Source organism: Anomaloglossus baeobatrachus, chromosome 2, assembly GCF_048569485.1.
Source record: "Anomaloglossus baeobatrachus isolate aAnoBae1 chromosome 2, aAnoBae1.hap1, whole genome shotgun sequence".
NCBI classification, from domain to species: Eukaryota; Metazoa; Chordata; class Amphibia; order Anura; family Aromobatidae; genus Anomaloglossus; species Anomaloglossus baeobatrachus.
Window position 1 is genome coordinate 383,722,809 of NC_134354.1, and position 11,648 is coordinate 383,734,456.

General features: G+C 53.5%; 1 protein-coding gene across 1 annotated transcript in view; it reads left to right on the top strand.

Annotated features, from left to right (window-relative positions):
- Positions 1-11,648, top strand: part of GNL2 (G protein nucleolar 2) — a 153,660-nt gene that overhangs the window by 105,010 nt on the left and 37,002 nt on the right. The window contains exon 12 of the mRNA XM_075336053.1: positions 309-416. Coding sequence (XP_075192168.1) covers positions 309-416 — 108 coding nt within the window. The remainder of the gene's footprint in view (positions 1-308; positions 417-11,648) is intronic.

Genomic DNA, 11,648 nt, shown 5'->3' on the forward strand with positions numbered 1-11,648 from the left:
TGTTACCTCAGCTCTCTACGATCAATCAAGAAGTGGGGGCCGCTACTGGCTAGGAGAAGTGAAGAGGAGCTGTAAACTGTATAGAATTAGGATTGCTATTTCCTATAGGCAGCACTAGAGTTCATCTACTTTCTCCCTTTGGTTGAAAAATATACACACGGTGGTGGAATTATATTGTCCTAGAACAGTTGTTAAATGCTACTGTATCACTAATAGTAGTTCCGTTTTTATTTCCGTTCCTAAACAAATGCTTTTTGCAGCCTTTTCACTTTTAATCTCTTGAAATAACTTTTTTCTTGCTATTGAAGGGTGGAGAACCGGATTGCCAGACTGTTTCAAAGATGGTACTCAATGATTGGCAACGGGGGAGAATACCTTTCTTTGTAAAGCCACCAAATGCAGAGCCACCTCCAGAGGTACTGTTTTTTTTATTATTTTGATTTTTTTTTTGTTTTCCCTTTTTGCTCTACATCTTCTTTTTTTTATTTTTTTTTTTTTTTTATTTTTATTGTCAAAATAAGAAAACATAATTCAGCTCATCTTCCAAGGCAAATTGCATTCCTAATCTATCCAATTTGTTGGTGTACAGGAGCATAGCAGTGAATCGGAGGTATAGGTGTATGTGAACACATCTTTTGCACATTGCATATCTGTTAAGGTTTTTAAACAGATGGTGTCGTCTACCACATCTCTTCTTTGTCGCTCTATTGGGAGACCCAGACAATTGGGTGTATAGGCTATGCCTCCGGAGGCCGCACAAAGTATTACACTCAAAAGTGTTAAGCCCCTCCCCTTCTGCCTATACACCCCCGTGCTCCCACGGGCTCCTCAGTTTTTTTGCTTTGTGCGAAGGAGGCAGACCTGCACACATAGCTCCACAGATTGGTCAGCAGCAGCTGCTGACCATGTCGGATGGAAGAAAAGTGGGCCCATATAGGGCCCCCAGCATGCTCCCTTCTCACCCCACTCTTGTCGGTGGTGTTGTAAGGTTGAGGTATCCATTGCGGGTACGGAGGCTGGAGCCCACATGCTGTTTTCCTTCCCCATCCCCCTCAGGGCTCTGGGCGAAGTGGGATCCTATCGGTCTCCAGGCACTGAGACCGTGCTTCATCCACAACTCCTGTGGAGCCTGCTGGATAGGAGCCGGGTACCGTTCAGGGACATGGCCCTGCTACTTGAAGGTACTCTGTATCCCTGTGGGGACCGTGCACGGCAACACCTCAGCTTTGCTGGGTGTGCTAGTGCACCGGGGACCGCGGCGCTGACCGGGTTAAACTGTGCCATTACACACTCAGCGTCGCTGAGTGTGTTTATATGTAGGGGCTACCGCGCTAACCGCCGCTGCCATGGGAAACTGCGGCGCGGCTGGTACTTGTAGTTCGCCGGGGACTTCGGCGCCGGCCGCGCTTTTACGGCGGCCAAGCTTATACTCGAGTCCCCGGCTTTCTTGCAGCCTAGTTTCCTTGTCTCCCGCCCTCAGCCCTGACAGGCAGGGGAAGGGCGGGACGCTGCACGGAACGAGCAGCACTGAGGGCTGGAGTATGATTTGCATACTCCACCCCCCTCACTGTGCACAGTGTGAGCACCAGTTCCCGCACTTTCTCGGCCACGCCCACGGCTCCCTCCTCTAGTCAGGACGCCGCAGCCATTCCTGTCAGTTCCTCCGACGCTGCAGAGAGGGACAAACCCTGGGAGACCCAGACACGGTCTCTGGTGGCCTCACAACCGCTTTAGGCGGGTGGTAAGCAGCACCTGTTGGTGCTAGCCCCATGGTGCTGTAGTGTATTGATACATTATTTGTTTATAGTATATTCTTTACACTGTATGAGCACAGTTCATTCTGGCTATATACCCTATTGTGTTGCTCAGGGAAAACAATAGCATGGAGCCCACAAAAGGCAGGGGTGCCAAAACACAGGTTTATTATGCTGCCTGCGCCGCTTGTACGACCCAGCTGCCGGCAGGTTCCACTGACCCTCATTGTGTGCAATGTTCGGCCCCTGTGGCACTTATTCAGCCAGAGCCTCTGCTAAGAGGGGCCCAGGGGGAGCCACCTGTTGACGCTGTTCAGGTGACAGGGACGGAGTTTGCAAAACTCTGAGACTATGGCTAAGATACTAGAAGCCTTGCAGTCCAGGCCGGTATCTCAGCAAAGGGACTCTGTTGAATCATTGTTCTCGGGCCCCCCTCAGTTGGACCAACAATGTCCTCCCGGGGTATCTCATACATCCCAGGCTGAGGGTTCTGACTTAGACCCCAGTCCCAGACCGACTAAGCGGGCTCGCTTAGAATTTCCCTCGACATCATATTGTTCAGGGTCTCAGCGGGGGGAATCTCTGGTTGATGATGCGGAGACAGCTGATCAGGATTCTGATCCTGAGGGCGCTCTCAATCTTAATACTCCAGATGGGGACGCCATAGTGAACGATCTTATTGCGTCCATCAATCAAATGCTGGATATTTCTCCCTCAGCTCCTCCGGCGGAGGAGTCAGCTTCTCAGCAGGAGAAATTCCGTTTCAGGTTCCCCAAGCGTACACAGAGTATGTTTCTAGACCACTCTGATTTCAGAGAGGCAGTCCAGAATCACCATGCTTGTCCAGATAAGCGTTTTTCGAAGCGCCTTAAGGATACACGTTATCCTTTTCCCCCTGACGTGGTTAAAGGTTGGACTCAGTGTCCCAAAGTGGATCCTCCAATCTCCAGACTGGCGGCTAGATCCATACTTGCAGTGGAAGATGGGGCCTCGCTCAAAGATGCCACTGACAGGCAGATGGAGCTCTGGTTAAAATCCATCTATGAAGCTATCGGAGCTTCTTTTGCCCCAGCATTCGCAGCCGTATGGGCGCTACAAGCTATCTCAGCAGGTCAAGCGCAAATTGAAGCAGCCACGTGCACGTCTGCGCCACAAGTAGCATCCATTACCACCCAGACCTCGGCATTTGCGTCTTACGCTATTAATGCTGTCCTGGACTCTGCGAGCCGTACGGCGGTTGCGGCCGCCAATTCGGTGGTACTCCGCAGGGCCTTGTGGCTACGGGAATGGAAGGCAGATTCTGCTTCCAAAAAGCGCTTAACCAGTTTGCCAATTTCTGGGGACAGGCTGTTTGGCGAGCGTTTGGATGAAATCATCAAACAATCCAAGGGAAAGGATACATCCTTACACCAGCCCAAAAAGAACATTTCTTCAGCGCTCTATTGGGAGACCCAGACGATTGGGGTATAGCTACTGCCCTCCGGAGGCCACACAAAGCACTACACTAAAAAGTGCAAGGCCCCTCCCCCTCTGGCTATACCCCCCCGTGGTATCACGGGTTCTCCAGTTTTAGCTTTGTGTGCGAAGGAGGTCAGACATCCACGCATAGCTCCACAGATTTTAGTCAGCAGTAGCTGCTGACTATTTCGGATGGAAGAAAAGAGGACACATATAGTGTCCCCAGCATGCTCCCTTCTCACCCCTGGATGGTGTTGTAAGGTTGAGGTACTTATTGCTGGTACGGAGGCTGGAGCCCACATGCTGCTTTCCTTCCACATCCCCCTGAGGGGCTCTGAGGAAGTGGGATCCTGCCGGCCTCAAAGCTCTGACGCCGGGCTCCATCCACAGACCCATTTGAACCTGCTGGATACGGAGCTGGAGTACCGTTCAGGGACATGGCCCTGCACCATTACAGGTACTCTGTGTCCCCGTACACACAGGCACAGCACACTCCAGACTTGCTGGGTGTGCTAGTGCGCCGGGGACAGTAAAGGGTTACAGTCACTGCAGCTTTGCTGAGTGACTTTGTGTTTTGGGAACTACCGCGCCGGACGCTCCGGGAGCGGCGGCGCGGCTGGGACTTGTAGTTCGCCGGGGACTGGGCGCCGACCGCGCTTTTACGGCGGCGGCGCTTATAACTCCAGTCCCCGGCTTCTGCGGCCTAGTGCCGCTTCGTTCCCGCCCCCTCCCTGTCACTCAGGGAAGGGGACAGGCGCTGAGCAATCAGCAGCGCCGAGGGCTGGAGCCTTTTTACATGCTCCAGCCCTCTCACTGCACACTGTCGGACGCCGGATTCCCGCTCTGCCTTGGGGGCACGCCCACGGCCCGCCCCTCCTCACACGAGCTGGGGAAGAAGCCGGCAGCCATTACTGCAGAGCTCGGGGCACCAAGGCAGGACAGTGGCGATCATACACCCGCTTATAGGCGGGCGGTAAGAGGCACACATAGTGCTGACCACGATATAACTGCAGTGTATACATGTGTTGTTTTTAACTACGTAGGTCGCTATATGCCCGCTGGGGGAGCGACACATCAGCAGCAGGAAAGCAGGTGTGCTAAAGCACAGGCTTTCTAGGCTGCTTGTTTTGCACGACTGAGGTGTTCATTTGTGTTTATGCTGATATGCTATACATTGCACTGTACAGTCGCTAGTCTTAGCTATATTCTTCTGGAATGGCTAGACTACAGCAGCAGAAAACCAAGGGTGCTGGGGCACAGGTTTTTTTCTATGCTGCTTGTATTGCATGGGCTGCAGTGTGCATTTGTACTTGTGCTTGTATGCTATACATTGCACTGTATGGTCACTCTTCTGGGCTATATTCCCCTAGATGACCAGTCTACAGCAGCAGAAGAGCAGAGGTGCCAGGGCACAGGCTTCTATGCTGCTTGGATTGCATGTGCTGCAGTGTTCATTTGTACTTGTGCTTGTATGCTATACATTGCACTGTAGGGTCACTCTTCTGGGCTATATTCCCCTAGATGACTAGTATACAGCAGCAGAAGAGCAGGGGTGCCAGGGCACAGGCTTCTATGCTGCTTGTATTGCTTGTGCTGCAGTGGTCATTTGTACTTTATGCCTGTATGCTATACATTGCAATGTACGGTCACCAATCTTGGCTATATACTTCTAGATAGCTAGTCGGCAGCGGCAAAAAAGCAACACAGATTTCAGTGCTGTTTTTACTACATGGGATGCTGTTCATGACACCGTCCCATTGTGTGCATGCGCCCCTGTAGCACGTCGTCTGCCGGGGTCTCTAGCACTTCGTCTGCCGGGGCTCTACTAGTTGTGGCCAAAGAAACCTCCTGTCAACCCTGTCCATGGACAGGGACGGAGTAGTCATAATATAGAGACTTGCACCCATGGGCAATCTACTTGAACAAAAGGCAGCTCTTCAGGGCTTTGTTACTGACATCGCTCTCAATCCGGATACACCGGGTGGTAACGCCATACGGAATGATCCTATACCGTCCATCAATGGAAGGTTGGATCTTTCTCCCTCAGCTCCCCCAGTGGAGATAGGAGACGAACAGGAGAAGTTCCTTTTCAGTGTCTCACGCAGATATTGAGTATTTTTCTGGCCACGCTGACTTCAGAGAAGCAGTCCAGGAACACCACGCTTACCAGATAAGCGTCTTCTCCAAACGTTTTTAGGATACATGTTATCCCTTTTTTCCCCTGACGTGGTCAGCGCTGGACCCAGGGTCCAAAGGTGGATTCTCCAATCTCCAGGCTTGCATATAGAGCCATAGTTGCACTGGAGATGGGGCTTCACTTCAAGATGCCATTCACAGACAGATGGACTCTGGTTGAAATCTGTCTAGGAGGCTATCGGCGTGTCGGTTGCTCCGGCATCCACAGCCGTATTGGCAACCTAACCTTTTCTGCTGTTCTTGCGCAGCTGACCTTGAGCAGGGACATCTGTACCGCAGAGGCGTCCGTAACCCCGCAATGTCTGCACTGCGACTTACCCTGTTAATGCTGTCCTAAAAGTACAGTCGAGGTTTCGGTCCTTCCCAAGCTCCGGCAGGTCCCAATTGTCCTCGTGCAAAAGGGCTACAAAACCTCAGACGGGCTCAGATTCCGGCCGGGCTCAATCTCGCCCAAGGAAGGCAGTCGGAGGAACCGCTACCAAGGCGGTCTCCTCAGGACTCTCAGCTCTCTCTCTCTCTCTCCGCATCCGCGGTTGATGGCAGACTCCCCCGCCTTTGGCGACATTTAGCTGCCACAGGTCACAGACCGGTGGGTGACGGACATTGTGCTCACGTGCACAGGACAGTGTTCTGTTCTCGTCCTCCGACTCCATTCTTCAGAACGGCCCCACCTCTCCACCGAGCAGATGCCCTGCTGCAGGCGGTGGACGCTCTAAGAGCAGAAGGAGTGGTGATCCCTGTCCCCCCTCAGGAACGAGGGCGAGGGTTTGTACTCCAATCTCTTTGTGGCTCCAAAAATGGACGGTTCCTTCCGTCCTGTTCTGGTTCTGAAACTGCTCAACGAGCATGCGAACGCCAGGCGGTTCCGGATGGGATCCCTCCGATCCGTCATTGCCTCAATGTCTCGAGGAGACTTCCTTGCCTCAACAGACATCAAAGATGCCTATCTCCACGTGCCAATTGCTACGGAGCACCAACGTTTTCTACGTTTTGTGATAGGAGACGAACATCTTCTGTTCGTAGCTCTGCCATTCAGTCTGGGACAGCCCCACGGGTGGGCACCAAGGTCATGGCAGCAGTGGTAGCAGTCTTGCACTCTCACGGACACCCGGTGATTCCGTACTTGGACGATCTACTCGTCAAAGCAACCTCCCTCGAGGCATGCCAACGCAGCCTGAATGTTACGCTGGAGACTCTCCAGACTTTCGGGTGGATCATCAATTTGGCAAGGTCAAATCTGTCTCCGACTCAATCACTAACGTATCTCGGCATGGAGTTTCATACTCTATCAGCCATAGTGAAGCTTCCGCTGAACCAGCAGCGTTCACTGCGGACAGAGGTGCAGTCTCTCCTTCAAGGCCAGTCGCACCCCTTAAGGCGCCTCATGCACTTCCTAAGGAAGATGGTGGCAGCCATCGAGGCAGTTCTCTTTGCGCAGTTTCATCTGCGCCAACGGCAATGGGACATTCTCCGCCAATGGGATGGGCAGTCAACCTCCCTGGACGGGAAGTCTCCCTTTCCCTGACGGCCGAGGACTCTCTGCAATAGGGGCTTATTCCCACCTCATTGCCATAGCCCCCATCCTGGGCAGTGGTCACGACAGATACGAGTCTGTCAGGGTGGGGAGCAGTTTGTCTCCGCCACATGGCTCAGGGGACGTGGACTCAGCAGGAGTCCACCCTTCAGTTCGATGTGCTGGAAATCGGGGCAGGGTATCTTACCCTATTAGCTTTCCAAAAGTGGCTAGAAGGGAGCAGATCCGAATCCAGTCGGACATCTCCACAGCGGTGGCATACATCAACCACCAAGGAGGGACACGCAGTCAGCAGCCTTCCAGGAAGTCCGGCGAATCCTCATGTGGGTGGAGGACACAGCATCCACCATATCCGCAGTTCACATCCCGGGCGTAGAAAACTGGGAAGCAGACTTCCTCAGTCGCCAGGGCATGGACGCGGGGGAATGGTCCCTTCACCCGGACGTGTTTCAGGAAATCTGTTGCCGCTGGGGGGGGTCGGACGTCGACCTAATGGCGTCTCGGCACACCAACAAGGTCCCGGCATTTATGGCACGATCGCGCGATCACAGAGCTCTGGCGGCAGACGCCTTAGTGCAAGATTGGTCGCAGTTCCGGCTCACATATGTGTTTCCACCTCTGGCACTCTTGCCCAGAGTACTGCGCAAAAATCAGATCCGATTGCAGCCGCGTCATACTCGTCGCACCAGACTGGCCGAGGAGATCGTGGTACCCGGATCTGTGGCGTCTCACGGTCGGCCGACCGGGGTCACTACCAGACCGACCAGACTTACTGTCTCAAGGGCCGTTTTCTCCATCGGAATTCTGCGGCCCTGAACCTGACTGTGTGGCTTGTGTGTCCTGGATCCTAGCGTCTTCAGGATTATCCCAAGGGGTCGTTGCCACCATGAGACAGGCTAGGAAGCCCACGTCTGCTAAGATCTACCACAGAACGTGGAAGGTTTTCTTAATCTGGTGCTCTACTCAGGGAGTGTCTCCCTGGCCATTTGCATTGCCTATCTTTCTTTCCTTCCTACAATAGGAGTTAGAAAAGGGCTTGTCGCTAGACTCCCTCAAAGGGCAAGTCTCAGCACTATCCGTGTTTTTTCAGAAGCGTCTAGCACGTCTTTCTAAGGTGCGCACGTTCCCGCAGGGGGTTTGTCATATCGTACCCCCGTACAAGCGGCCGTTGGATCCATGGGATCTGAACAGGGTTCTAGTTGCTCTCCAGAAGCCGCCTTTCGAGCCTCTGAAGGAAGTTTCCTTTTCTCGCCTGTCACAGAAGGTGGCGTTTCTCGTTGCGATCACATCGCTTCGGCGAGTGTCTGAGCTGGCAGCTCTGTCATCCAAGGCTCCCTTCCTGGTGTTTCACCAGGACAAGGTAGTGCTGCGCATCATTCCGGAGTTTCTCCCTAAGGTAGTATCCTCGTTTCATCTTAATCAGGATATCTCCTTACCGTCCTTTTGCACTCATCCGGTTCACCGGTATGAGAATGATTTACGTTTGCTAGATCTGGTGAGAGCACTCAGAATCTACATTTCCCGCACGGCGCCCGTACGCCGTTCCGATGCCCTTGTCGCTGGTACGCGCAAGAGGTTGCAGGCTTCTAAAGCCACCCTGGCTCGATGGATCAAAGAACCAATTCTGGAAGCCTACCGTTTTGCAGGGCTTCCGGTTCTTTCAGGGCTGAAAGCCCATTCAACCAGAGCCGTGAGTGCGTCCTGGGCGCTACGACACCAGGCTTCGGCTCAACAGGTGTGCCAGGCAGCTACCTGGTCGAGTCTGCACACTTTCACCAAACATTATCAGGTGCATACCTATGCTTCGGCGGATGCCAGCTTAGGTAGAAGAGTCCTGCAGGCGGCAGTGACATCCCCGTAGGGGAGGGCTGTTTTGCAGCTCTAACATGAGGTATCTCTTTACCCACCCAGGGACAGCTTTTGGACGTCCCAATCGTCTGGGTCTCCCAATAGAGCGCTGAAGAAGAAGGGAATTTTGTTACTTACCGTAAATTCCTTTTCTTCTAGCTCTTATTGGGAGACCCAGCACCCGCCCTGTTGTCCTTCGGGATTTCTTGGTTGTTTGCGGGTACACATGTTGTTCATGTTGAACGGTTTTTCAGTTCTCCGACGTTATTCGGAGTTAATTTGTTTAAACCAGTTATTGGCTTCCTCCTTCTTGCTTTGGCACTAAAACTGGAGAACCCGTGATACCACGGGGGGGTATAGCCAGAGGGGGAGGGGCCTTGCACTTTTTAGTGTAGTGCTTTGTGTGGCCTCCGGAGGGCAGTAGCTATACCCCAATCGTCTGGGTCTCCCAATAAGAGCTAGAAGAAAAGGAATTTACGGTAAGTAACAAAATTCCCTTCACCCCAACAGAGGAGAGGGCAGTCGAGGTTTCGGTCCTTTCGGGGCGCGGACAGGTCCCAATTCTCCTCGTCCAAAAGGTCTCAGAAAGAACAAAGGAACTCTGATGCATGGCGGTCTATGTCACGTCCTAAAAAGATCACCGGAGGCGCCGCTAACAAGGCGGCTTCCTCATGACTTTCGACCTCCTCTAGCAGCATCCTCGGTCGGTGGCAGGCTCTACCGCTTTTGCGACACCTGGCTGCCACAAATAAAAGACCGCTGGGTGAGAGACATTCTGTCTCAAGGTTACAAGATAGAGTTCACCTCTCGTCCCCCGACTCGATTCTTCAGGTCATCCCCGCCTCCCGAGCGAGCCGAGGCTCTTCTGCAGGCGCTGCGCACTCTGAAGGCAGAAGGAGTGGTGATCCCTGTTCCTCTCCAGCAACAGAACCACGGTTTTTACTCCAACTTGTTTGTGGTCCCAAAGAAGGACGGGTCTTTCCGCCCGGTCCTGGACCTGAAACTGCTCAACAAACACGTAAAAACCAGACGGTTCAGGATGGAATCCCTCCGCTCCGTCATCGCATCAATGTCCCACGGAGATTTCCTTGCATCGATAGATATCAAGGATGCTTATCTCCACGTACCGATTGCTCCAGAGCATCAGCGCTTCTTGCGCTTCGCCATAGGAAACGAACACCTGCAATTCGTGGCACTGCCGTTCGGCCTGGCAACAGCCCCACGGGTTTTTACCAAGGTTATGGCTACTGTAGTAGCGCTCCTACACTCGCAGGGTCACTCGGTGATCCCGTACTTGGATACTGATCAAGGCACCCTCTCAAGAGGCATGCCAACGCAGCCTCGACGCTACCCTGGAGACTCTCCAGGGTTTCGGGTGGATCATCAATTTTCCAAAGTCAAATCTGACACCGGCCCAATCGCTGACATATCTTGGCATGGAGTTTCATACCCTCTCAGCGATAGTGAAGCTTCCGCTGATCAAGCAGCAGTCACTACAGAAAGGGGTACAATCTCTCCTTCAAGGCCAGTCACACCCCTTGAGGCGCCTCATGCACTTCCTAGGGAAGATGGTGGCAGCAATGGAGGCAGTCCCTTTCGCGCAGTTTCACCTGCGTCCCCTTCAATGGGACATCCTACGCAAATGGGACAGGAAACCGACGTCCCTCGACAGGACCGTCTCCCTCTCTCAGGCGACCAAAGCTTCCCTTCGGTGGTGGCTTCTTCCCACTTCATTATCGAAGGGGAAATCCTTCCTACCCCCATCCTGGGAAGTAGTCACGACGGACGCGAGTCTGTCAGGGTGGGGAGCGGCAAGAGTCCTCGCTTCAGATCAATGTTCTGGAAATACGGGCAGTGTATCTTGCCCTGAAAGCGTTCCAGCAGTGGCTGGAGGGCAAGCAGATCCGAATTCAGTCGGACAATTCCACAGCGGTGGCATACATCAACCACCAAGGCGGCACACGCAGCCGGCAAGCCTTCCAGGAAGTCCGGCGGATTTTGATGTGGGTGGAAGCCACGGCCTCCACCATATCCGCAGTTCACATCCCAGGCGTGGAAAACTGGGAAGCAGATTATCTCAGTCGCCAGGGCATGGACGCAGGGGAATGGTCCCTTCACCCGGACGTGTTTCAGGAGATCTGTTGCCGCTGGGGGGTGCCGGACGTCGACCTCATGGCGTCCCGGCACAACAACAAGGTACCGACGTTCATGGCACGGTCTCAAGATCCCAGAGCTCTGGCGGCAGACGCCTTAGTTCAGGATTGGTCGCAGTTTCAGCTCCCTTATGTGTTTCCTCCGCTGGCACTGTTGCCCAGAGTGTTACGCAAGATCAGGGCCGATTGCCGCCGCGTCATCCTCGTCGCTCCAGACTGGCCGAGGCGGTCGTGGTACCCGGATCTGTGGCATCTCACGGTCGGCCAACCGTGGGCACTACCAGACCGACCAGACTTGCTATCTCAAGGGCCGTTTTTCCATCTGAATTCTGCGGCCCTCAACCTGACTGTGTGGCCATTGAGTCCTGGATCCTAGCGTCTTCAGGGTTATCTCAAGACGTCATTGCCACTATGAGACAGGCTAGGAAACCAACGTCCGCCAAGATCTATCACAGGACGTGGAAAATTTTTCTGTCATGGTGCTCTGTTCAGGGTTTTTCTCCCTGGCCATTTGCATTACCTACTTTTCTGTCCTTCCTTCAATCTGGACTGGAAAAGGGTTTGTCGCTCGGCTCCCTTAAGGGACAAGTCTCAGCGCTCTCTGTGTTTTTCCAGAAGCGCCTAGCCAGACTTCCACAGGTACGCACGTTCCTGCAGGGGGTTTGTCACATAGTTCCACCTTACAAACGGCCGTTAGAACCCTGG